Source organism: Montipora capricornis, chromosome 3 (assembly GCF_036669925.1).
Source record: "Montipora capricornis isolate CH-2021 chromosome 3, ASM3666992v2, whole genome shotgun sequence".
NCBI lineage: Eukaryota > Metazoa > Cnidaria > Anthozoa > Scleractinia > Acroporidae > Montipora > Montipora capricornis.
The window spans coordinates 72,136,648-72,159,182 of record NC_090885.1 but is presented as its reverse complement, the minus strand read 5'-3'; the positions used below and the strand labels follow the sequence as shown (position 1 = coordinate 72,159,182).

The 22,535-nt window shown below is 39.6% G+C and overlaps 2 protein-coding genes across 2 annotated transcripts; one reads left to right on the top strand and one right to left on the bottom strand.

The window, feature by feature from the left end:
- Nucleotides 1-1,556: 1,556 nt before the first annotated feature.
- On the bottom strand, nt 1,557-6,029 carry LOC138043936 (exosome complex component CSL4-like). The gene is made up of 5 exons (XM_068890466.1): nt 5,804-6,029; nt 4,268-4,342; nt 3,178-3,430; nt 2,896-3,013; nt 1,557-1,735 (listed from the first exon to the last, which is right to left on the bottom strand). Exons 1-4 carry the CDS (start codon nt 5,957-5,959, stop codon nt 2,916-2,918), a joined length of 582 nt encoding a protein of 193 aa, XP_068746567.1. The 5' UTR covers nt 5,960-6,029; the 3' UTR covers nt 1,557-1,735; nt 2,896-2,915.
- Nucleotides 6,030-6,088: 59 nt separating this feature from the next.
- On the top strand, nt 6,089-19,841 carry LOC138043935 (uncharacterized protein C6orf163 homolog). The gene is made up of 4 exons (XM_068890464.1): nt 6,089-6,240; nt 12,250-12,437; nt 13,727-13,999; nt 18,244-19,841. The coding sequence occupies exons 1-4, from the start codon at nt 6,138-6,140 to the stop codon at nt 18,604-18,606; spliced, it is 927 nt and encodes a 308-aa protein (XP_068746565.1). The 5' UTR covers nt 6,089-6,137; the 3' UTR covers nt 18,607-19,841.
- The last annotated feature ends 2,694 nt before the right edge of the window (nt 19,842-22,535 follow it).

Sequence of the window (22,535 nt, the reverse complement as noted above, 5' to 3'; positions counted from 1 at the left end):
CTCTTGAACTAATGGAACCAGTACCGCTTCTCGTTTCACCAGCGATGTCAAGCGGAGTTTATTAGGCAATGGATATCACAAAAAATGCTATGTCACGGTAGCGCTAGGTTTCAAGTAATCTGGGTTTTCGGGACCTACAAGCAATTTTTGACTATTCCTGCGTGTATTAAAGTATTGCGGTAATCGTGTAAAGGTAACCTTGACCCTCATTCTCTAGTATAAGTTAGACACTTACACCAGTAAATGTAACCGCCCCAGAAAGTGGTGTTCCAAGAACTGGAACAGTGATTGTGGTTCCAAAATAACAATTTAGCCTCATTTGTTCCTGAAGTATGCGGGGCTTTTTTGTGCAAATATATCGTCTCTTTTCAGGTCAATGAGCTCAAATTTGCCGTGTTTGATTTTTAACGTTGTCCTTGACAATACCTTAATAATTTCGAAGAATGGAATTTCAATGTACCTTTGTCTCGCTGACCCCACTTATCTCAGAGGATATAGAGCAAAGATAAATATCGAAAAATATTATTTTTAGCCAGTGAACGGAAACGTAACCTTGGCTGTGTACCATGCACTCTACCCGTTTTGAAAGAGAGCTTAACTAAAGTGTCCTTTGTTTGACAAGTCAAGAACGTCCTTTGGTTAGTATTTGTAAGTTTAAAACACGCTCCTCGATTGGAATATCAAGGAATTATGGGTTATCAGATTTGCGCCTCTTGAAAATGCAGCCTTACTGCTGAGTAGCCACTTTGTCCAAACCTCATGACTTTTGACCGGGTTTATCGAGAAGTTTGTTAAGCACGAAACCCACAAAAGTGCAATATAACGTCCCAAGTAAATTGTGTTTCAGTGCACTCCTAATGGCTGCTCAGTTACAATTGACGGTGTACTGACTGGGTACATGTAATATTCTACCATAAATTTCGCTTTGTGAAGAGTAAATTCTCTCACTAGCAACCGTCAAATGCATGAGAACAATAGTTATTTGAAAAAATCAGCTATCCGCGCTGGAAAATTGGCACCTAAATTAATCCACTTTGCTCCGGTTTGGCCGTTTATTTCCTCTCTCTCAGCTATCAACTTATCTGATTCACAAGGCCATAGAACTTATGAATAACTAAAATAATCATAAACAGTGGGAGGAAAGTTAGGTTTCTTCCAACTGCATAAGAACTTGGGAATGCTGTGGTTATAGACCTTATTCATAAATGGCGGTCACATTTTTAATTCTTTTGTCCACGTGCAAATTAGCCTACCAAGCCTCATTTTAGAGCAAGAATTCTTTTCAATTCACTGTAGGGTATCGAGGCTTGGTAGGCTAATTTGCACTTCGACAAAAGTATTATAAATTGACCGCCATTTATGAATAAAGTCTATTATATAGATTTAAATCGACTTCATGAAGTGCATGAATTTACTATCTTGCAAACGGATTTTTGACACAGACCTTTGGAGATCCCGTTAAAATTGCACCTTGCCTTCCTCTTTAACTTTTCACTCGTCACATGCCCCCCCCCCCCCCCCCCCCCCATGTTTGAAAGCAGAACTGTTACAGCAAACCAGAAATTTCATTTTCTTTTCACCATTTAAGAAGTTAAACGACACTAAACTTTGAAGGCGACAGAGATTCCAAGCTGTGCAAACCGCCTTTCTTTTGCTAAACTTGACGGACATGCCATTATACAGTTCACATGGGCAGCCCGGGGATCCCAAAGGCACTGTATATTTCAAGACGAAACTGCAAAGACAGAAAAAGACATTACGCGTTGATTAGCCAACATCTGGATCAAAAGCAAGAAAGGTGGCCCTAGTTATGACCTAAGTGACAGAGCCAGATCTGTGACACTCCACTGTGTTCTTTGGCAACCCTAATTTTAGAGCAAACTTTAAAATTGACTTGAAGCTGTCGATAAAATCTGATAAAACTTTGGGGATACTCTAATTATACGACAGTCTATTGTATGGCTGACAAAATTGAAGCACCTCAACAAGTGATAACGGGACCAAGGAAGGAGAAGCGAATAGCCGAACGTTAATTAAAGTTATGGTTAGAAACCTCGTTAACACTTCCCAGTTACTGTCTAACAACCCTTTTTTTACTTGAATTTGGTTTATCAACGGAGCTGATAATGTAAATTGACCACCGTACAGAGATTCTAAAAGCTGACGTTTCGAGCGTTAGCCCTTCGTCAGAGCGTTAGCCCTTCGGATTCGCTCTGACGAAGGGCTAACGCTCGAAACGTCAGCTTTTAGAATCTCTGTACGGTGGTCAATTTACATTATCAACTCCGTTGATAAACCAAATTTTTGTATACTACTTCCCCACCGACGCAGCACCACAGTTTCTTTAGAAACTACCCCTTCATTCTTTTTTTACTTGGCCAATTTTTCCAGAAAGTTTTCTCGCTTGGTCCGCGATAAACATTTCCAACTTTCAATAACCAATTTAGCCACTTTACTTTCCAAAACTGATTGTCATATTTAAGCTTCTTTTGCGTTTTAACACGTTGAAGATTGTTTATCTAACACGATTATAGTTTTTGTTTTATAGAGCTCCTGTTACGATCCTTAAAATTGCAGGATGTATGGTACTATCAGAAATAACAACATAGTGTCCCCTTTCAATAGGGTAAAGTAGTTCATTATTGTTCAGTGTACGCTTATAAAGTTCCGAGCGGTAATTCTTCCGAGCGCATTAAAGGCTTATCTTTCGGAGCAGGTACCCAAGTAACGGTGTTGCGTCGCGCGTCCGAGGGATGGGAAGTCCCCATCCGACGAAAAGGACGCCCCTTTCTTTGTCCAAACCAAAGGCAATGATTTGGACTACTACAATGACGACTTTGTTGTGTGACCTGAAGTCTGAACACTGTTTTAATATGAAGTTAAGGGTGCACCCACCAAAATACAGCAAATTCCCTTCAAGAAGCTTCATGGACCTTAGCAACCTTTCTGTATTCCTTAGCTCTTGTTTTGGGGCACTGCATCTCACACCAGTTCACTGGAACCATTGCTGCTCCTTTTTTCAAAAAATATAAATAATATAGTTATTTCTTCACGTAATTATTAATTTTCTCCAGGATCAAGACCGTGGCAACCTTGTTATTAGCCTATAATCAAGCCAATAAACCATTTGATCTAAACAATTCCTTTCAAAAGTTTAAAAACCGTAAGATCTTTTACCAGCTTCACTCTTGGCAAATACAACTCCAAATTCATTTTCAGCTGTTGACAGGAGATATGTCTGTGTATGAAGAGTTAAGACACGAGCTAAAACAATATCACCAGGGCGAAATGACTTGTACATCTCAACTTTGTCCTTTTCTGTAGCTCTGACATCTTCCTTCCTTATTGTTCCTTTGAATGATTCTTTCAGAGATGTCGACTCCACTCCAAGAATTGCCACTTTACAGAATCTGGGATTTGTGCTTATTACCTGGAAACAAGATGTTCAATTGGTTCATAAAGAATTTACAAAAATTCCTGTTGTTTAAAATGCCGCAGGGGTTTCATTAAGTTTCGAAGTAGAGGGGACCTTGTGATAAAGGAAGCGGGCACCCCTATATATACCCTCTAATAGTAAAGTCTGTTGAATATAAGTGCTACACGGCCAAGGTTTGCAAAAACGTAATCCTTCCTTATACTTGTACATATGCATTGCCATGACATTGATATCTTAAATTCCCACAACCTGCTCCCATCTGACCTTGTAGCTCAGTCGGTAGAGCAGCTGTGATCTAACCAAAAGGTTGTGGGTTCAATTCCCACCCTAATCAGAGTTTTTCTCTGTCCTTGTGTGGGCCCATTTCCATTAGTAGGGCTAACACTCACATGGTTCATATAGGTAGAAAACTAGCACTTCGCATTACCCTCTAATAGTTGAGTCTGTTAAAAGCTACACAGCCAACGTTTGTAAAAACGTAACCCTTCCTTGGACCCTATATATAGTTTGGTTTTTGATCTTGAGACCTCCTTTGAGCAGGTACTGTACTCAGCGTAGTACCTGGGTCCTGCCTTCTAATAAAACTCCTGAAATGGTGATAAGATCAGTAGCCATGCCTTGAAATTGAACTAAATTATCCATCTTTCTCATCATCACCCTGCATGAGCTGACCGGCATCAAGGTGTGGTTTGACATTTTATTGCAAAGAAGAATCTTCTTATCATTTGTTTTTTCACCTTAATTGTTCTACTAGGCAGGGAATTGTGCAACCAGGTATTTTCAAAGTTAATTGTAATCACCAAACAGCAGCTGGCAATATTTTTCACAAACCTTGCAAGTGACAACTGACCCAACTTCAGGTACCACATGCTTTTCTTCTTCTCTTGTGACAGAAATAACAGGTTTCTGTGTTGCAGAAAGAGTTAAAGAAACAGCTTAGCAAGGGGCTCATAAAGGGGTATGCAAAGGGCAATTTTACGTTTTTGTTCCAGAGATATTCAAGTCTTTTAAATATGCAAATTAGCCAAGTGATGACGTCATACACTCAACCAAATTTTGATCAAATATGATGAAAAAGGATATCTCAGCCAATTTGCATCAGAAATGTTTGATTCTTTGCAGTAAGGTTCTATTAAATGTGCTCCACAATCTGAGCTTAACAGTTTCGTTACCATGGCAACATACTGGGTTCCAGACCTTTCCAATATTAAAGGCATTTGTGGCCACCTTTGGCATTCTATTTTCATATTTGCAAATGGTGCCTCATATACATGATCCAACATGCATATAAATATGTTGGCTTGAGTTTGTGGCCTTGTTTAACATTTTTCAAGCTGAAAATCACTTACATATTAAAATAAAGTGGGTGGGAACTGGAAAAGAGTGAGTTGCCATGGGAACACATTGTTTTATAGTCGTAGGTGTGTTTTCTGTAGAACTATTAGCTTACCAAGTTTCAATGGTCTGCACTGCAAATTGGCGAAGATAGCTCCATTTATATACTTGATGTAATATGGGGTTGAATGCATGACATCATCAGTCATCTCATTTGCATATTTTGCACAGTTTTCAAACTTACATATCTCCGGAACTAATGCAGGTATTTGCAAACGGTAAACAGCATTTTCATTCTTTCATAGAATTCTTTGTGATACGCCTAAAATATCAACAGGTAAAAATTTGATCATAGTGGCACTTTAAAGGGTACATTGGCCATACTGCACTGGATAACTACAAAATAATTAACAATCAAAGGGTTTTAGCTAATTACAATTCCCTCCCTCAACTGGAAAAGGGAGGATAATGTTACTAGTCCATAAAAATGCGACCATTTGAACTGCCAACATTCGCGTTGCCTTGATTGGTAAATTCGAATAGACTGAATTCCTTTGTTCTGGTTTCTTGCACCAATCACGTTGAGAAAGCTTTATTATGGTTCAAATTTGGCGAAAGTATGGGTACATCCGTGATCGATCAGATGCTGGTGTTTTTAATTAAGGTGAGAACTTCACTGGTTTGGCATCAGTACCAGCTTGAACAAGACAAGGTCATCAGCCGGCGGCTTGGTGTTGCCTACCTTGTCAATTTTCTTGCCTCTCTAATTGGCGGTCGAGAAAAGATCTCGCAAAATTATGCCTAAAACAGCTAAGAATGACCAAAAAACATAACAGGACTCAGAACATGTCAAAATCCCCACCTCTGGCGTAACATTGAACATTTGTCCCCACCAGGGGCTTAACATTGATAGGTGCATTAATTTCCAGGCTTCAGATCCTCACACCGCTAGGACACCATGACGGCGATGAAAGCACACAAAGAATTCTTATCAATCATGAAATTTCTGTGAATGGTGTAACGATTTCTCACCTCTCCATTTTGCTGTTCTTGTAACTGCTTGTAGCCGGCGAGACTTGCAAACACATACCCATGGCGAATATAAGTTCCATTACCTGGGGTAAATTGCTCTAAACTCCCTAATCTTTCTCCCGGGATGGCAACGGGGTTTTCGTCTATGGAAACCATATGAATCCACTCAGACCTTACGTAAGGGACGGCAAATTCCAGCAATATTTCTGCTTGTTAAAATGTGAAGCTCGGCATGAAGTAAGAAGTGTCCGCTGCTCGTGTTAAATGCGGTCTTGTTTTTTCCAGGCCCTTCTCTTCCAGTCAACAACGTTACCACGACAACTAATATTTCAAGATGGCAGCGTACATTGCAACTCATGATCGTTCTGCTTTGGCAAAACCACATGGAGACACCAAAGCATCTGCTATACAAAATTCAACTCATAAAGACATTCTAAGTAAGTAGTATTTTCAAATATCTCAAAGAGACCTTTGCACGGTTTCTGACGCCATCTGGGGGGCAAACGCGGTTTAAATTACTATGAATGTATGGGATTTTGGCTGAATTCAAACCTCTATAACTCCGCTGCAGAAAGGCAGATTTCAGAAATTTTAAAATATTTTAGTCATTTTTATTTAAATCATTCACTCAACGGAAATTTAGATCATTGCACAAGGCACAAAGTCTGAAAATTGGATATTAATGAAATTTGCATAATTTTGTTTTCAAGGGTTTATATGAAATTCACAAATTTCGTTTATGGTTGTTATATCTTGATTCTGATTGTCATACTTCACGAAAATAATCTCAATAGAATTGCTTTTTGAGAGGTATTCTCGCTATCCACTATTATTACTCAGTAATGGTTCAAAGTTGGCAAAATTCCCATACATTCACTGTAATTTAAGCCGTGTTTGCTCCCCCAAATAATATGGCGTCAGAAACAGTGAAAAGGTCTATTTGACGAGTCTTTTAAAAACACACAAAATTTGCATGGCAGTTTGATTACAATGCTTGCCTTCAAGTGTCTTTTTGGCAGCTTCTGCGAGTACCAGAGAAGAAATTACGTCCAAAACAAAAGACAGAAAACAAAACAACTCCAAATAATGACTAATCCCAAGTGACCAAAAACACAATGCTTTTCGCTACCTGCAGAAAGACCTTTTTTTCATAGAAGACAAGCTTTCTAATCACTACCTCGTTCCCAGGGTCTGTCTTCTCTGCCTCCATTGTCGAACTGAAACTGAAAAACTGAAAAACTTTATTTAAACATGTGACATTGATGAGCCTAAAAAGGGACTCGTTACAAAAATGTACGTGTATCTACAATAGTATCTAAATTAAGAAAATACTAAACTAAGAATCTATAATAAAATTACCTATCCATACTATAAATTTAAAATAGCATCTAATTAGAGCAGGAATTACAACGACACTCGTCCTGGCTCAACTTAAGTTTCTTTAGTTTGGCCACAAAATTCTTAAGGTTTGGGGCCTCCATAACTTGCAAAGGTATACTGTTTCAGAGGCGGCACGCAATGTACGAAAAAGATCTGTGTTTAAAACTAGTATTGGGGTCGGCTGATCGATTCTGCTACCATTGCCGCGAAGATTGTAAGCACAGTTTTTGATTCTAAACATATTACTTATATAATTGGGATAGCCTTTGTACACAAATGTCAGAGCTTGGACCAGGCGCCTATGCTTAATGGAATCTAAATTATACTGCAACAAGATCTGCTGGTAACTAATAGACTTAGGTAGATTGAAGAGAGTTCTAAGTAGGTAATAATTGGCATTTTCTAACTTATCAGATAAAGTTTGATTAATTCCTATTAGAAGAGGACTATAATAGTCAAAATGAGGTAGAATGTACGACTTATATAGTGTAACCGCAGTGTCACTATCAATAAAATTCCTGATTCTGTGCAAGGCGGCTATCTTTGCATGAATTTTACTAAGAACCAATTTAATATGTGAAGAAAAAGTGAGCTTATTGTCAATCGTCACTCCCAGCAACTTAAGTTCATCGATAGTCAGAATATTATTTGACTTTAAGGTGAGCTCATAATTATAGTTGGATTTGCCAACAATCATAACCTGCGTCTTAGTGGCATTGATGGTGAGGTAGTTATCTTCAAGCCAATGTGATAATCTTGCCAGGTCACAAATGATGTAGAATTCCAAGGTCGCAGGTGAGTTACTAGCAGCATAACGGTTGTGTCATCTGCGTTAATATATATATTAAACAAAAGGGGTCCCAGAAGAGATCCTTGCGGGACACCACATTGGACTACACACCAGTTGGAATAAGCATTCTCTATTTTGACTCGTTGCTTACGATTGATAAGGTAAGACCGCGCGGATCAATTGAATGGAGTGGTCCAGATGCCACTAACTTTCTTATCAGTAGGCAGTGGCATATAGTGTCAAACACCTTACTCAGATCTATAGACACCGCTGAGACTGTTTGTCTCTCATGTAATGCTTCTCTCCAGTCCTCTGTGATCTTCAGTAGTGCCGTGCAACAAGAATGCCCCATTAAGAAGCCAGACAGACTGTCGGAGAGTAGACGGCGTGAAACAAAATCTTAGATACACAGGGTAGAAGCGATAATTAACTTTAGTAGATTCACATCCCTTTTTAAAAACTGGACTGATGTTGTTGCTAGATTTCCACTCACTAACCCAACAAGATTGTTCGAGACAATAATTTAACTAGCGAGTCAAGAGGGTCGCCAAAGCAGAAGCAGACGCTTTCAGGAGCCTCAGAGGAATACCATCCACGCCAGTTGCCTTGGATCCATTTAGATCTAATAGCAGGTCCAACACATATTTAGCAGTGACAGGCTGGAAATTAAAGGAGAACTCTTGATCTTGATCATCAGCCATTTCATTGATTAGATTACACTGGAATGTTTGTTGAACTCAGATTCAGTGAGAGCCAAAGAATGGCTTAGTCCTGACTCGGCGAAATAGTTGTTAAATATCTCAGCCACTTCTTGGGGTTTATTATAAACTTGACCATTTTCAATGAGAGTTATTTTGCCCAAGTACAACCCACGCGTGTTTGGTAAGAGAGGCTTCAGTTTTCTCCAGAATTCCCTTGGGCTAGATTTATTAGACTTTGCGCTAACAAAGTAGCCGTGTAGAGCTTTAAGCTTCAGCAGGAGGCAGATAGGAGAGACCCTGGGAATGAGGTTGTTCTAATCATAGATACTAAAACGGAATGACCAAGGAGGAATAACCTGCATTGATATAAAGCAGCTTATTGTGAGGATTTACCATCACCTTGCCACCAGGAAGACTCGCCACCAGTAAACTCGCTTCCACTAAATCTGATTGAACCATAATTGAAAATAAAAAGATTCACTCAGCTCAGTCTCAAAAAGTGGTCGCATTTTTAATCCTGACTATACTACTTAGAAACAGTACAGCTTCCTGAGGGACCTGAGCCTTGGGGGAACCTCCTTCCAAGGGCTTTTCACCACCAAAAGTAGGATGCCTGTGCTACTCTCGGCAGTGAAAAGCCCCGGGAATGAGGTTGGTCTGTGGGGCAGTTTAAATTTTCAATTAGAGATTGGTGGTTGTTTTTGTATGGACTGTGGACTGACCGTGTGAATTTCAAATTAAAGATTGGTGATTTTTTGTATTATTATATATAATGGCAGTTCAACAAAAAGTCAATGAGCTTTTGAAGTTTTTGGTGCAAATGCTCCAGGAAGATTTGGAAAGAGGTGCAGAGCCGCTGTTTCAAACCATTGTCCAAATATTTTGAATGAACCTATTGATATGGAAACAAAGTTCAGGCTTTTGAGCCCTCTTCTTCCATGGGAGTAATTAATGGCCAGCACGGCCTATGAGAGCCAGAAAAACCACGCAGGGGGTTGGAAAGGTTTAACCTCTTTTATTCAATGCATTATGGGGCGCAAAACGTCCTTGAGGAGCCGTTATGAGGCTTTGATTGCGGAATTTTTTTCTGAAGGGGAGGTTGGAGGTAAAATAGTTACTAAACGGCAGTTTTTCTTAAATGTGGGAAAAAAATTAGCTAATAAGATTATGGAAAAAATAAAAAGCAAAGTGCACCATTATAAGTTTTTACTAAATTACTCTCAGGTGTATGAACTCCTGATGAAAGGATGGCCTATTATAAATATCAGTGAAGCCCCTGGTTTCAAAACTTGGGACTAGTGTTAACAGTAAGTGCGTGTCACAGTTTGCTTTTGCATAGTCATATGGCAGAGGGAACAATTTATACATGTAGCTACTATTAAGCAGCTCAAGCAACTCAACAAGGATTGAAATTTACTGATCATCGACGACTTCCATAATGGTTTTATAGACTTTGATTCTTCTGTCATTTTCGAATCAAGTTAATTTCACAAACAGGAAAGATTGCACACATTTTCCTATTTCTTATTTATTTAAAATTTCATTTCTGGTCAATGACTGGCCGTTTGGCTACTTACCGGTACTTTAACTTTAATTATAGATACATGGGGTATGTGAAGAAGACAAACTTGGTAAAGTATAACTTAAGAAATTTAGCAACTGCATGGTGGCAAGATAACTCGTCTGGGTGGCGGGTTCGCTGTTGGTGAGTCTTCCTGGTGGCGAGATAACTGAATACCATCGTGAGCTACAATATGTGTGCAGTGCATTAAATGAGCCTAGATTTGAGACCCAATGACCTAAACTTGTTAAAAAATTATACCCTACACTGACCAACAATAATTATAAATCTAAACAGAGTTTACTAAGAACATAACACATCTATGTGTAAGTGTTGTGGTTCAAATTATTTTCTTGGTTTAAAATTTCTCAAACCAGTTCATTTTTCAGTTTTATTTTTTTGTCTTAGTAATACCAGAAACCCATAAGGGTTGAAACGTGTAACGCGCATTCACAGCTTCCGAATATTCAGTGCTAAGTACCATATTTGGAAACCCCTCGCTCCAGTTAACTTCGCGCAAGAACATTGGTGGTATTGCATCACGGTGTTCTTGCGAACTGATTGGTTGAATGTTTCTCTCTTGTTGTTCCAAATATGGTACTTAGCAAATTGAATATTCAGAAGCTTGTTTCCCAGCACACAAGGGGCGGTTACACGTTTCAACCCTTATGGGTTTCTGGTAATGCTTATCATAATGTGAAACAAAGGAAAATAAAAATTTAACTCAGGTTTAAAAAATTTTGAACCACAAAGAATTTGAACCACAACATAAACATAGTGACCTAGTGTAGACAGTTTCCTGCTGTTTCATGGGAAGAGGGGGTGGTTTTAAAGATCGGGATGGAGAGGAGGATGTGATAATCGAGGAAAACCTTACTTGAATCTTCAAAATTTAGATTACAGAGGTTGGGCATATCAGCTTTTTGCTGTTCATTAGTTGTAATTAGTTGCTTGTTTTAGAAACTACTGCCCTCTAATCATTTTTCAATTAGTGTATCTTTCTTTTTTTGTCTTGAAAACATCTTAAAGTGCCCCTGTGATAAAAAGAAATCACTTCCTTCTTCAGATTTTGAAAGTGTGTTTGCTTAATAACTGACTGGCAAAATTTTGAGCCTTGATTTTTATCCAAAGGCTGTTTACTTTGAGTGTTTTGGATTTAATGGTCCACCATTATTCAGATTCAAAACTGACCAATCGGCCCTCAGAGGCTGGATCCAGGGAAAAGTGATGTGGAAGGCTCACTAGCTTAAAATTTCAGCGCATGAATGCAGCTAATTATAAATGCAAAATGCAAGTTTACGAGACTGAAAGCCCAAAACTCCCGTGTTGCATATTAACTCTGCGGCATACACATGCATTGTAAATGACATCATTTTCTCCTCGATCCAGTTCTCTCAAGAACTTAAAGTTAGTAATGGCAGACCATTAAATAGGAAAATTACAGTTAAAATTGATTTTTTGGTCACAGGGGCACTTAAATGGCCAGCTTTTCAGAAGAAGTTGATTGTAGTTTCATAAACCAAGCTAATTTTAGATAAGAAGAATTTTTGAGAGTTTTGAATGTGCCCCTGTCCCCAGTTGTTCAAAAGGTGGATAACGCTATCCACTGGATAATTCACTATCCATTGGATAGTTCAATAATTGTTGGTTTCACAGTGACTTATCTAATGGATAGTGATTCATCCGGCGGATAGTGCTATCCATTGTTTGAACAAGTGGGCCATTAGGCCATTAAACTATAGTAAACTGTAATACTTAAGGTTGGTTGTCAATAATTATTATTGTTTTATTTGTTCATTTCCAAAGAGAACGAGAAATAATAAAATAATACTGTTACTGATAGGTCACATTTTTGCAATATTGAATTTAAAAAGTACTTCTTTAATATGATTTTGAAAGAAACCTGGGAAACTTAACAGGCATGGCAATTTAGGCATGAACAGTTTCTTAATGTATCTATCTCAGGCTTTTGAGGCAATGATAAAATAATAATAATAATTTGTTTTAATTTCAGCCATTGGAAACAAACTTTACCAGAAGCTGATTGATGACAATGATAAAGAACAGCGGGAAAACTTGACAGAAGTTGAAAAAAGAATATGGTGCTTAGCAAGTGAGGATAAGGCACAAGCTTTGAAGGAAGCAAAAGATGCTGGAGAAGTTGAACTGGAGAAAGCAATGGTAGCTGCTAAAAAAGCTCAGGTGATTATATTATGAAATGTTTTGTGTCCTGGCTTATTTGTTGACCAAATAAAGGTTCCTTCTGACTGACACATTACAAAAATGTAAAAAAACTTAATCTTGTAATGATGATGGGAGAGTAGGGTTGGTGCAGTGGTAAGAGCACTCGTCTCCCACCGATGTGACCCTGGTTTGATTCCCAGACTGTTGGTTTGTTGATTCTCTTCTCCTCTCTGAATTTTTTTTCTTGGTGCTCTGGTCATTCCATCTCCTCAAAAACCAAATGAATGTTTCATTTAATTTGATTTCTATGTACAATGTTCCCAATATTAGTGCTACTGCGCTAGAAGACTTCATGCTTAAATAGAGTTCATCATCATCATCATTTTAGAGAAGCAACTTCTCCTTTTATGAACCCATTGACCCCTGGGAATGAGACTTATCAGGTTTTACTCTGTCTAACGGAAGACGATCTTACTCGTCAACTGGGGGTATCCTACGGCATTTAAGTGTCTATGGGTTAACTTGTAGACTTTGAAGTTCAAAATCGTATTCTGATTAGCCGTTCTGCTTTTCACCACCGTCAGTCATGTGGCATTTAGAGGACTGTTTCAGACAGAAACTGACAATGTGGATTCAAATCAGCCCATCACAATGCTGAATGAGTCTTGTTTGACTGCAGTACATACCTGTACATACATACATACATACATACATACACTTTATTTAATACTCAAATTTGTTGTCCGTAGTATAGGCAAAGACAGAATGTATTGTGGATAAGTCGATTTAAATAAGCTGTTGTAAATTACCATAATCATTTTATGAATTCTTCCATTGTATAAAGATAACAGGTTTGCTTTATGTAATAATTCATCATGGCTGGACATTTTATCATTGAAAAGGAATCTAAAGGATTTTAATTTATTTGATTGACAGTGATTGACAGCATGTAAAATGAAACTTTTAATTGGAATTTGAACTTCAGAGCCAGCATAATTTATGAAGGGTGCAGTAATATGGATTTGAGGTATATTGAGTGTAGGCTATCAATGTACCAGTAGTTGATTATGTTCAGATGATCTTTCCACTGACAGGCTGGATTTTTTTCTTAAATTTTGTCAGTCTTTATATTCATTCCATTATTTGTGCCCCATCATACTTACAAGACATAAATTTAGGAGATAAATCCTGCAGCATCTGGTGATTATTAAAACATTTCAGTAGGTTCTTTAGAGGCTGCTTGCAAAATTGATACCGATGAGTTCCACCCTTCTCTAATTAGCTGTGTTATACCCTGATTTCTTTAGGAGAAGGCAGTTAAAGCAGAATCTAAACGAGTGGAGGCGCTGATGAAAAAGCTTGCTGCTCAACAAGTTCAACAGGAAAAAGATGAAGGTAAAAAAAGACTAGAAGAAGCACTGGTAAAGGCAAGGGAAGAATTTATGCTGGAAAAGGCAGAAGCTGTCCAGCAGACAAGAGAGGAAGAGCGTATGATTGCAGCTGATGAGGCCAAAAAAGTTTCTGAGGCTGAGAAGGATAAAAGGAAACAGCTGATTCTTGCTGCAGAGAAGGAGAAACAGGTAACAGAATAGTGTTTTGCTTAATTTGATGGTAAAGGTTTCTCAATGTACATGTACTTAAAAATCTTAAGATTATTATTATCGTTATTTTTGTTGTTCTTATTGATAAATCTTAGAAGACTGGTACTAGTTTTTGGGCTCTTGTTTGCTCTTTCATCTCCTTTTATGTACCACTCGCATTCGTAATCTATTGATAGAGATTAAATAGCCTGTTTACATGCATAACCCACCCTGCTGCATAAATCGTTATTGTTGCTTTTGTAATTGGGTAGATCCACTCAGTAGTTGTTTTGAATTCGTATCAGAAGGTTCCTCAAGTTTAACCTAATTTTAAGACAATAGTTTGCTCTTGAGTTCTGCGTAATTGCGTGCTGACTGGTTACAAGCAAACGAGAAAGATATTTAAGATGTTCATTCTTGAGCTACTTTCTAAATTGAGGTAATTAAACAATAATCGGTTTGTCTAGCAAGCAAATGTAGTACTCTCGCCATATGTCACGGTGCGTCACATCACATGCCGTGCAATCAAGCGTTGGAGAATCTTCTTAACTCAAGTCTGTTTTCTCACAAAGGAGCCGGAAAGTGACTAAATTATCTTATCACAACAAGGAAAATCATTTGGTTTGATTAAAGAATTTTGTTAGAGACAGCCCCAAGCCAAAATCAACGGAGCAAAACGTTCCAATGCACGCAAAGTTGACCATTTGTGAGTTTGTAGCACTGATATACACTGTTTAAGCTTAAGCACTTGTTCAAAAATGGTTAGATGTTATAAAAGGTTTGTTTTTCTTCATTTTTCTTAAGTGTGATGTAAGCCACCCCTCATGTAATTTTCATGAAATTTTGACGAAACAAGTCGTGGGTGACGCGCTGTCCCTAATGGCATGTATTATTAAAAGAGTCGCGAACGGACGCTTTCATTTGGGTAAATTGACGAACATTGCTCGAAACGGAAAATACCATAATAGTCTTAGTTTGTCTATCCAAATTTTGAATAAGCATTGTTTTTGTTTGCCCTTGGGACCATTGTAAGTCCCAAGAGAATCTGGAAACAATGCTTATTTAAAATTTGGGTAGACAAACTAAGACTATTATGGTATTTTCCGTTTCGGGCAATTGCGCAGCCACACATAACTTTCGAATAAATTATCGCAACATGTCATGGGTAGCTGCATTGTTGGGGAATTACTGTACGGGTCCGCAATTTATCCCAGAACCGCAAACGATCCCCAATTTTGGACCGGAAATGATCCCAAACCGCTGCTATAAATCAAATTTGCCTCCTTTAATTATGGGATACAATGATCAAAAAGTAACTGGGACGCAATTGTAAACTGATTGTGACCAGGGGCCCGTTTCTCGAACCCTGCGTGTGTTGCCAGAGTTGTTCGAGAAACGGGTCCCTGGTCACAATCAGTTTACAATTGCGTCCAAGTTACTTTTTGATCATTGTTGTACTGCCGCTAATTAAATGTGGCAAATTTATAACAGCGTGATAAGAAACAAAATTCAGTCTTTCTGAAAAACTATAATGAGGCAGAAACCTGTTGTGAGCCATGATTTAAAGTGATTTTAATAAAAATAAGCGCTCTTGACGTTAATATTCCATCCTCCATTCCATTTCTTACTTTTTTCCCGGGATCATTTGCGGTCCTGGTATCATTTGGGGTTCTGGGATCATTTGCGGACCCGTACAATACTCTCGACATTTCCGAATTCGAGTTTTCTACACAAATTTTTCACTCGGTGTACTTATCATTAATAATACCGTGACACCATTTCAGTTCCTTCATCCGCTCACATTTTAACACTTCCTGTTTCTTACTATTCATTTGGTCACTAAGTAATCCTATAACGGCAATTTTACAAATGAAGAACATCTAAATAAGGCATTGACATAAAACCGTGCAACATTAGTGGTTATTCACGTTACTCAAGACTAAAAAACTTCATCCCTTGCAGCATATTACATTTAAAAGACAATCGTCACATTGCAGCATGTTATATTCTTAAAAACGGTGGCCACCTTGCGGTAAAAATTGACCTTGCGTACACCATCGGTGTCCGCCAAGATCAAATCGTCTACTGACAACGCCCTTTTCATATTCGGTACTGATTTGTTCTCTCACCGCCTCAACATCAACTGCTCCGTTTGTAAACAGCCACTCCTCTACCTGGGCCCTGGACACATTGAATTCTGCGTACAACTATACTTAACAGCGGGGGAAGCTGTAGTGTCAACCATTACTAGTAGGAAACTAATCTTTTGACCACCTCTTCAATTTTCAGGTCTGTGCGATATCTCGTTTCTGAGTTATTTGTCGAACTTTATTACAGAGATTTTTAAAGGAGACACCATGTGGAGATGCAACCTCGTTCCCAGGGTCTCTCATCTTAACGACCCTGGTAGGGTCTGGTCACGTGTCTCCTAGAATCTGGGAGATGACAATTTATCCAATGAAGGGAGGGTCGGCTTAGTAAGAATTTTGTCTATACCGAGACTCGCTTTGAATTCGACAAAGCTCAACGCGGCAAATTCCTTGTTTAGAGAGGACCCCTCCCTAGTGTTTTCACTTGTCACGGAAGCACGTGACCAGACCCTCCAAGGGTCTCTCTTCGCTCGAGAGACCCTGGGAACGAGGTTGGTGGAGATGTGGTCCGGGCTTCAATTTGGGAATCAATATTTGCTTTTTAGTAAAGGAAACTAATAATTGGAAACGATCCTTAGACCATTTTACAGTTGTAGCTAAGTTACCTGGCCTAAGAATGGAAGCGAGGCTGCCTGTGACCCTGTTTGATACATTTCTAATTTTAATGCAGACTAATTAGAATTACAACAACACAATTTACATGATAAAAGCAGTAACAATAGATTTTTCTCATTTGCATTGGATTCGGCACATGTAAAATGCGACGTTTAAAACGGGCCTCATGGTTAGTGCGCTCGACTCCGGATCGAGTGGCCGGGGTTCGGGTCCTGGCTGGGGACATTGTGTTGTGTTCTTTACTCCCACGGTGCCTCTTTCCACTCCACCCAGGTGTATAAATGGGTACCGGCGAATTCAAGGCTGAGGGTAACCCTGTGATGGACTAGTATCCCATCCAGGGGGGAGTAAAAATACTCCTTGTCGCTTCATGCAAAGGAACCGGGGATAAGGTCCGGCGTGTTGGGCCACTTGGCTCGGAAAGCGCTTACCTTAGTTAAATAAGGTTGAGAAGTCATGTCAAAAACTCGTGCTTCGTGTTTCATCAGGGGTTCCAAACACCTCGAAACAATAAAAACACTCCGCCTACGGCGTCGTGCTTTCATCTGTTTCTCGGTGTTTGGAACCCCTGATGAAACACGAAGCACGAGTTTTTGACATATTACTTCTTCAAATGAAAAGAAAATCATGACGCCTTTGTATCTCAGACGCCTCTCAGATGAAAATTCTTAATCAACCCCCGAGCATAGTAATGCGTAAATAAACCCGCAATAGCAAAGCTGCTTTCGAAATTCAGTTGGGTTAACCCCAACCCTTTCTAAAAGGTCCCGTCTGGTAATTTCAGCGGATAAAATGAAAGGCAGAAGCGATCTTCGCACTTACAGACACCTGAAAAATCCAGGCGGCTTCAACGGGATTCGAACAGATGACCTCTGCAGTGCTGGTGTCTTTTAGAGGCTACGGTACTTATTGACTGAGTGGGAGGGCCTCACGGGAAAATATTTGGCCCGAGGTCATGGCGTACGGACCGAGCGCAGCGAAGTCCGTGCCCCAAGACCGAGGGCCAAATATTTTCCTGTCCGGCCCGACCTAAACTCAGTCAATAAGAAATCTATCGTATGGGCTCTTTACACTATTCATGAGCACTCAGAATATACAGTTTGGACAAAATAAGTGACAAAAAGTTGCACAGGAAATTTATGTAATATGTTGCTTGCATTGCTTTTCTGACTGTAAATAACTTGGATGTGTAAAAGCGACGAAGTCCTCTAAAATCGCATCCCACGGAGCAGTACATGTTCCTATTAGGGCCGTACGGCTTTTTCCGCCCCTACTCGCGCTAATGCGTACGGCCCTCATACAGGGATTATCCCAATAGTTTTACAATGAAAGTGCGCTCGGGGCCGTACGGGCCATGTGATGACATTGCTTAAATTCTATTGATAGGTGCAAGGATCGCCTCTCCCTTTCTTCTTCAACAAGCACTTCAAATGTATACATTATTTCATTCATCGTCTGATAAAATGTCTTTTCTTTCAGCAAGCTTTGAATAACCTCAAGGAAATATTAAAACAAGAACAAAAACAAGTCGTGTCAGAAACGGAAAAAAATTGCAAAAAAGAAGAAGAGATGAAAGTAAAGCAGTTAAAGGAAGCGCATGAGAACGAAGTCAAAGAACTGGAAAAGCGCATTGATCACCAGATCAAATTGACGGAAGCTGCTAATGAGGAAACTGAGAGAACTCTAGGATTGAAAAGAAAAGTTGAGGAAAAGTTAAAAAACACATTAACGGCCTTTCAGAACTTCATAGACACAACGAAGGGTTTTAATAAAGGGCAGGCTGACTTCATACTGCAGGACCCTTTAAAAGACGAATTAGAAAAAGGTGGAGAAATGTGCTAAAACTCGATAGTTAACTAGAAATTGTAGCTTCCACTGACATTATTTGGTCCCAGTTATATTTTTTATTAGCAGTCAAATTAATCGTACTCAAAGCAGCTCAAAGATACAAGCTCTTAGTGTTTTACGTAAGGATACATTTGCTCAACTGACGGTGGGTGGGTGACTGCAGTTGCAGTACCAGTCTGACTTTCAGTGTTTAACGGAAAGGGGGATGAATGTTGACGTTACAGAGGTATTTTGGAATAAAACTTGATTTGCACTCGCCTTATGTCTCGAAAATATTCGTGATTTCTTACCTGGAGTGCATGCTTACCATTCAGCTAAAAATCACGCAAATTTCGGTTAAAATGCCGAATGAAACAGTTATTTTCTGGAAAAGTCCATTTGGAAAATGTAGAGTACCTTCAGAGGTACTCCTGATTTTCCGATCGGAAAGGAATTTCGGAAATTCCTGTACCATTTTACCAGGCTCTATTTCGTGCATGCGAAATCGAGTGGTAAGCGAAGGTAAGCCTATTTTTTTGTCCGGTTGGTGGGTATACTTGGAAAATCGCTTACCATTTTACAACGATCACCCCAACCGGAATTTTCCAACAAATAGTAAGCATCCCAGCAGGACCAATGTTCCATCCTAAGGTTCCAGCCACCGGCAATGAATTGCTGGTTCCCATTCATACAAGGGCAATGCGAGAGCGTGAGGTGCAGCGTTGCCCATTGTTTGGAGGGGTGGATTTACATGCAGATACTGCAGGTTGACAACCAAACTGATATGTCTCCACGCCTTGTCGTAAATAGCCAATAGACTGTTTCCTTCCAGTTCCACAAGGCTGATAGCTCTAATTACTACCGTGTATTTACAAAGGTTCGAAATCAGTTTTACTTTTTGGAAAGGTGTGTGGGTGTCTTGCCAATAACTCAACACAACGACATAATCAGACCCCGAACCCGGGCCCGAAGACCCGCAGTTTCGAAGTCTTGACAAATGTTTCATACCATATACGATTTAAAATTTAGGAAACTGTTTCAATACACACCTTGAAACCAATGCTAAACAATAATATTGGCTTTTATGATCATACAGATTTCGCTATGTTTAGGATGTTGTTGCTAGCTTTGTTGTCAATGTAGATACTATATACAATTTTGAAATTTGTATAACTGTTGCCTCTGAAAATGCGTGCTTACACCTACGAAACGTTAAGTTCTAAATAAAAATGTTTGAATGGCCAAAAAAACGACCATTTACGATGAGATCTATTAATTCCTTTTGCCTCTCACATCCTCTCCTTTTCAAGTGTTCGATCGCTCACTACTTTGTAAAATTACTTTTCGTGACACATGTGCAGTTGATCAGTTGGCAGGTTGGGTTCTGAGAAAGAGAGGATGTCATATGTGGAAGCTAGTAATGAATTTCGTTTTCGTGACGATGCTCATAGCCACCTTCTGGAGGAAAGCGCAAGTTGTGGTGACTCACCTTCGTAATGTCTGAAATTGTCAAGTATTTCCTACGGCAGGCAAAGTTCAAAGATCAAAATGAAGCCGTCGAAATTCGTCAGAAACTCGAGAGTCTAGTAAACAACATTCTGGCGCTAGTGGAAAAGCAAGACAAGCGATTTCAGTGCGCTCCTCTAATTCATAGCGGAAGTGTATACGAAGGAGTGAAGGTCCATCAGCCGGACGAATTTGACTTCATGATTACACTAACCGACTTCAACATTTCAAAAAGCTTGTTAACGAAACTTTGAGTGATGTTGAAGTACCTGAAGGCTTGGTCATCCTGCGAACCGACCTGGAGCTGTTGGAGAGTCCATGGGGACCTGTGTTCTTTACTTTGTTGGGAAACAGCACCGGAGAGAATAATCCAGCTGGAATGATGTACACCGAGACACGTGGACCAGCTACCACTTTACATTAGGTTGCAAGTTGGCGACAGCTACAGCGATCTACAAATTGCTGTTGATTTGACGCTGTCGTTGGAATTTCACGTGTCCAAACTTCCTGTTGAACTAGCAAAGCTTCCGACGTCAGTTGATAGAAGACTTGACGAGATTGGAGTCCATATGGTTCCAGCTGCATTTGATAGTGGGCGAATCTCGTTCTCTATGATCGAAAAGGAAATTATTTGCACCTCCCCCGATGGGTTCAAAGATTGTTTCCGGATGCTTAAGGTAATGAGGAATACTATCCAAGAGCGACTGGGATTGAATCAAACGGCTGCATCCCTGATTCCATCGTACGTCTTCAAGACAGTGCTCTTATCTGAAAAATATACAGCAGGTCATCACTGGGAAAAAGAAGATTTGTCTCAAGTCATGGATAAAGTATTGAAAGTGATTTTAGAGGGTGTAGGGCTCGAGGAGACTGGCAGCTTCTTTATACCGTGTTACAATCTACTGTCCTCTGGGGATCACGAAAACAAGTTACGACAGTGCATTTTAAAAGAGATGCTGAATGAGTTGAGAGGTTTGAGGAAAACGCACTCTTTTGAAGATGTCAAAGAAATTAAAAAACAAACAGATCGGGGTGTTAGGAATGATAGACTTGCTGGAATACATCATATCCAGCACTCTGGGAGGAAAAGATCCAACCACAGTGTGGAACAGGATATTTGTCAACATATAGAAACAATTCCTGAATCTCACAAATTTGGTCACTTTTGGAATCAGATCACCGACTTGAACAGCACGGAGCTTGATGACAGCACCTACAACTTTCTCACGGGAATATGGAGCTTGCTGAGAATTTTCTTTATGAACTTGCTGACCTCCCGTCCAGTTCAAGGGGAACTTCATGTTTTGGCACGGAAGTTTTACATCAGGACCTGTGAGGAAAAGAAGGAATACGAGCAGAAGCACCAAATCACATCGAAATGTACCGTTCATCAGGTTCCACTTCATCAACTCGTCTATGAAACTCTTCACGACCTTGCTGAATGCTACATTGGCGATGAAGGGCATGCATTCTGGTCATCCCTACACAAAGGGGTGTCTCCTGGCTACAAATCCTCCCACTTCTTTCGGGACGTCGCTGAGGTCACTGTTAACCGCGGAAGCGAGCAACGTTTTGTAATGTTCAAAGAACGCATGAAGCAGTACCTGGCCTTTGTCCCCGAGCAATCTTTGATTACTGTTTCGGTCAATTATATCAGCCAGATTATTCACTTTTCTCGAGACATAATAAAGCGTGAGCTCGACTACGTAAAAATACCAGAGATAGATTTAGATTAGTGGCTTTGAAAACTAAGAGCATTAAACAAAATTGAATCATTTGTTCAAATGCTGTGGAATCTCGCTGATTTGGAACACCAATTTGTGATGGCTCTCGTCACGTGAGCTACAAAGGCTCACAAAGTTGAGAGATTTTGGGGCGTTGGACAGTGCTTTTGCCATTAGGGACTTTACGATCTACGACATCGACGTCAACGAAAACGTCACGTCAAAACATTAGGTCATCTCGCTCTCGTCGTACAATGTGGGCGAAGTATCCTAAAAATAAATTGGTACAAGCGGTTTCAGAGTAAAAATAGAGAATTAAAGATTCACATTTGTGCGCTCGCGTTGTTGTCAAAACCTCAAATTTGGTGATTGCACGTCGTGTTGCAGAGCACCGCAAGAATATGTGCTAACATGCACGCGCACGTGTGCAGCACGATTACTGTTAAGGTGATTCCCTAGTAATGCACTGCGCATCCTGTTCTGTGCATAACAGAGCGTAGGCCACGTTTTTGTTCAGGCATGGCTAAGAGGCCTTATGGTCAAATTTCACGGCTCAGTTCTGTTTTCAAAATCTTACAAGTCTCAACGGATATTTCTAAACAAAACAATGTTTAAACTTAACCATAAAGACACCATAAAGACTCGTAGCCATGTGTGAATATTGATATATCGAAGGTGGCCAAAAACATTTCAAAATGGCGACCTTTCGAGCTG

Coding starts and splice junctions, on each gene's coding strand:
- LOC138043936 (XM_068890466.1), bottom strand. CDS start 5,959: ATGGTTTCCATAGACGAAAACCCCGTTGCCATCCCGGGAGAAAGATTA. Junction 4,343..5,803: donor AAGAACAGCAAAATGGAGAG/GTGAGAAATCGT, acceptor TCTGCAACACAG/AAACCTGTTATTTCTGTCAC. Junction 3,014..3,177: donor ATTTGCCAAGAGTGAAGCTG/GTAAAAGATCTT, acceptor TTTTGAAAAAAG/GAGCAGCAATGGTTCCAGTG.
- LOC138043935 (XM_068890464.1), top strand. CDS start 6,138: ATGGCAGCGTACATTGCAACTCATGATCGTTCTGCTTTGGCAAAACCA. Junction 12,438..13,726: donor TAGCTGCTAAAAAAGCTCAG/GTGATTATATTA, acceptor TGATTTCTTTAG/GAGAAGGCAGTTAAAGCAGA. Junction 14,000..18,243: donor CTGCAGAGAAGGAGAAACAG/GTAACAGAATAG, acceptor CTTTTCTTTCAG/CAAGCTTTGAATAACCTCAA.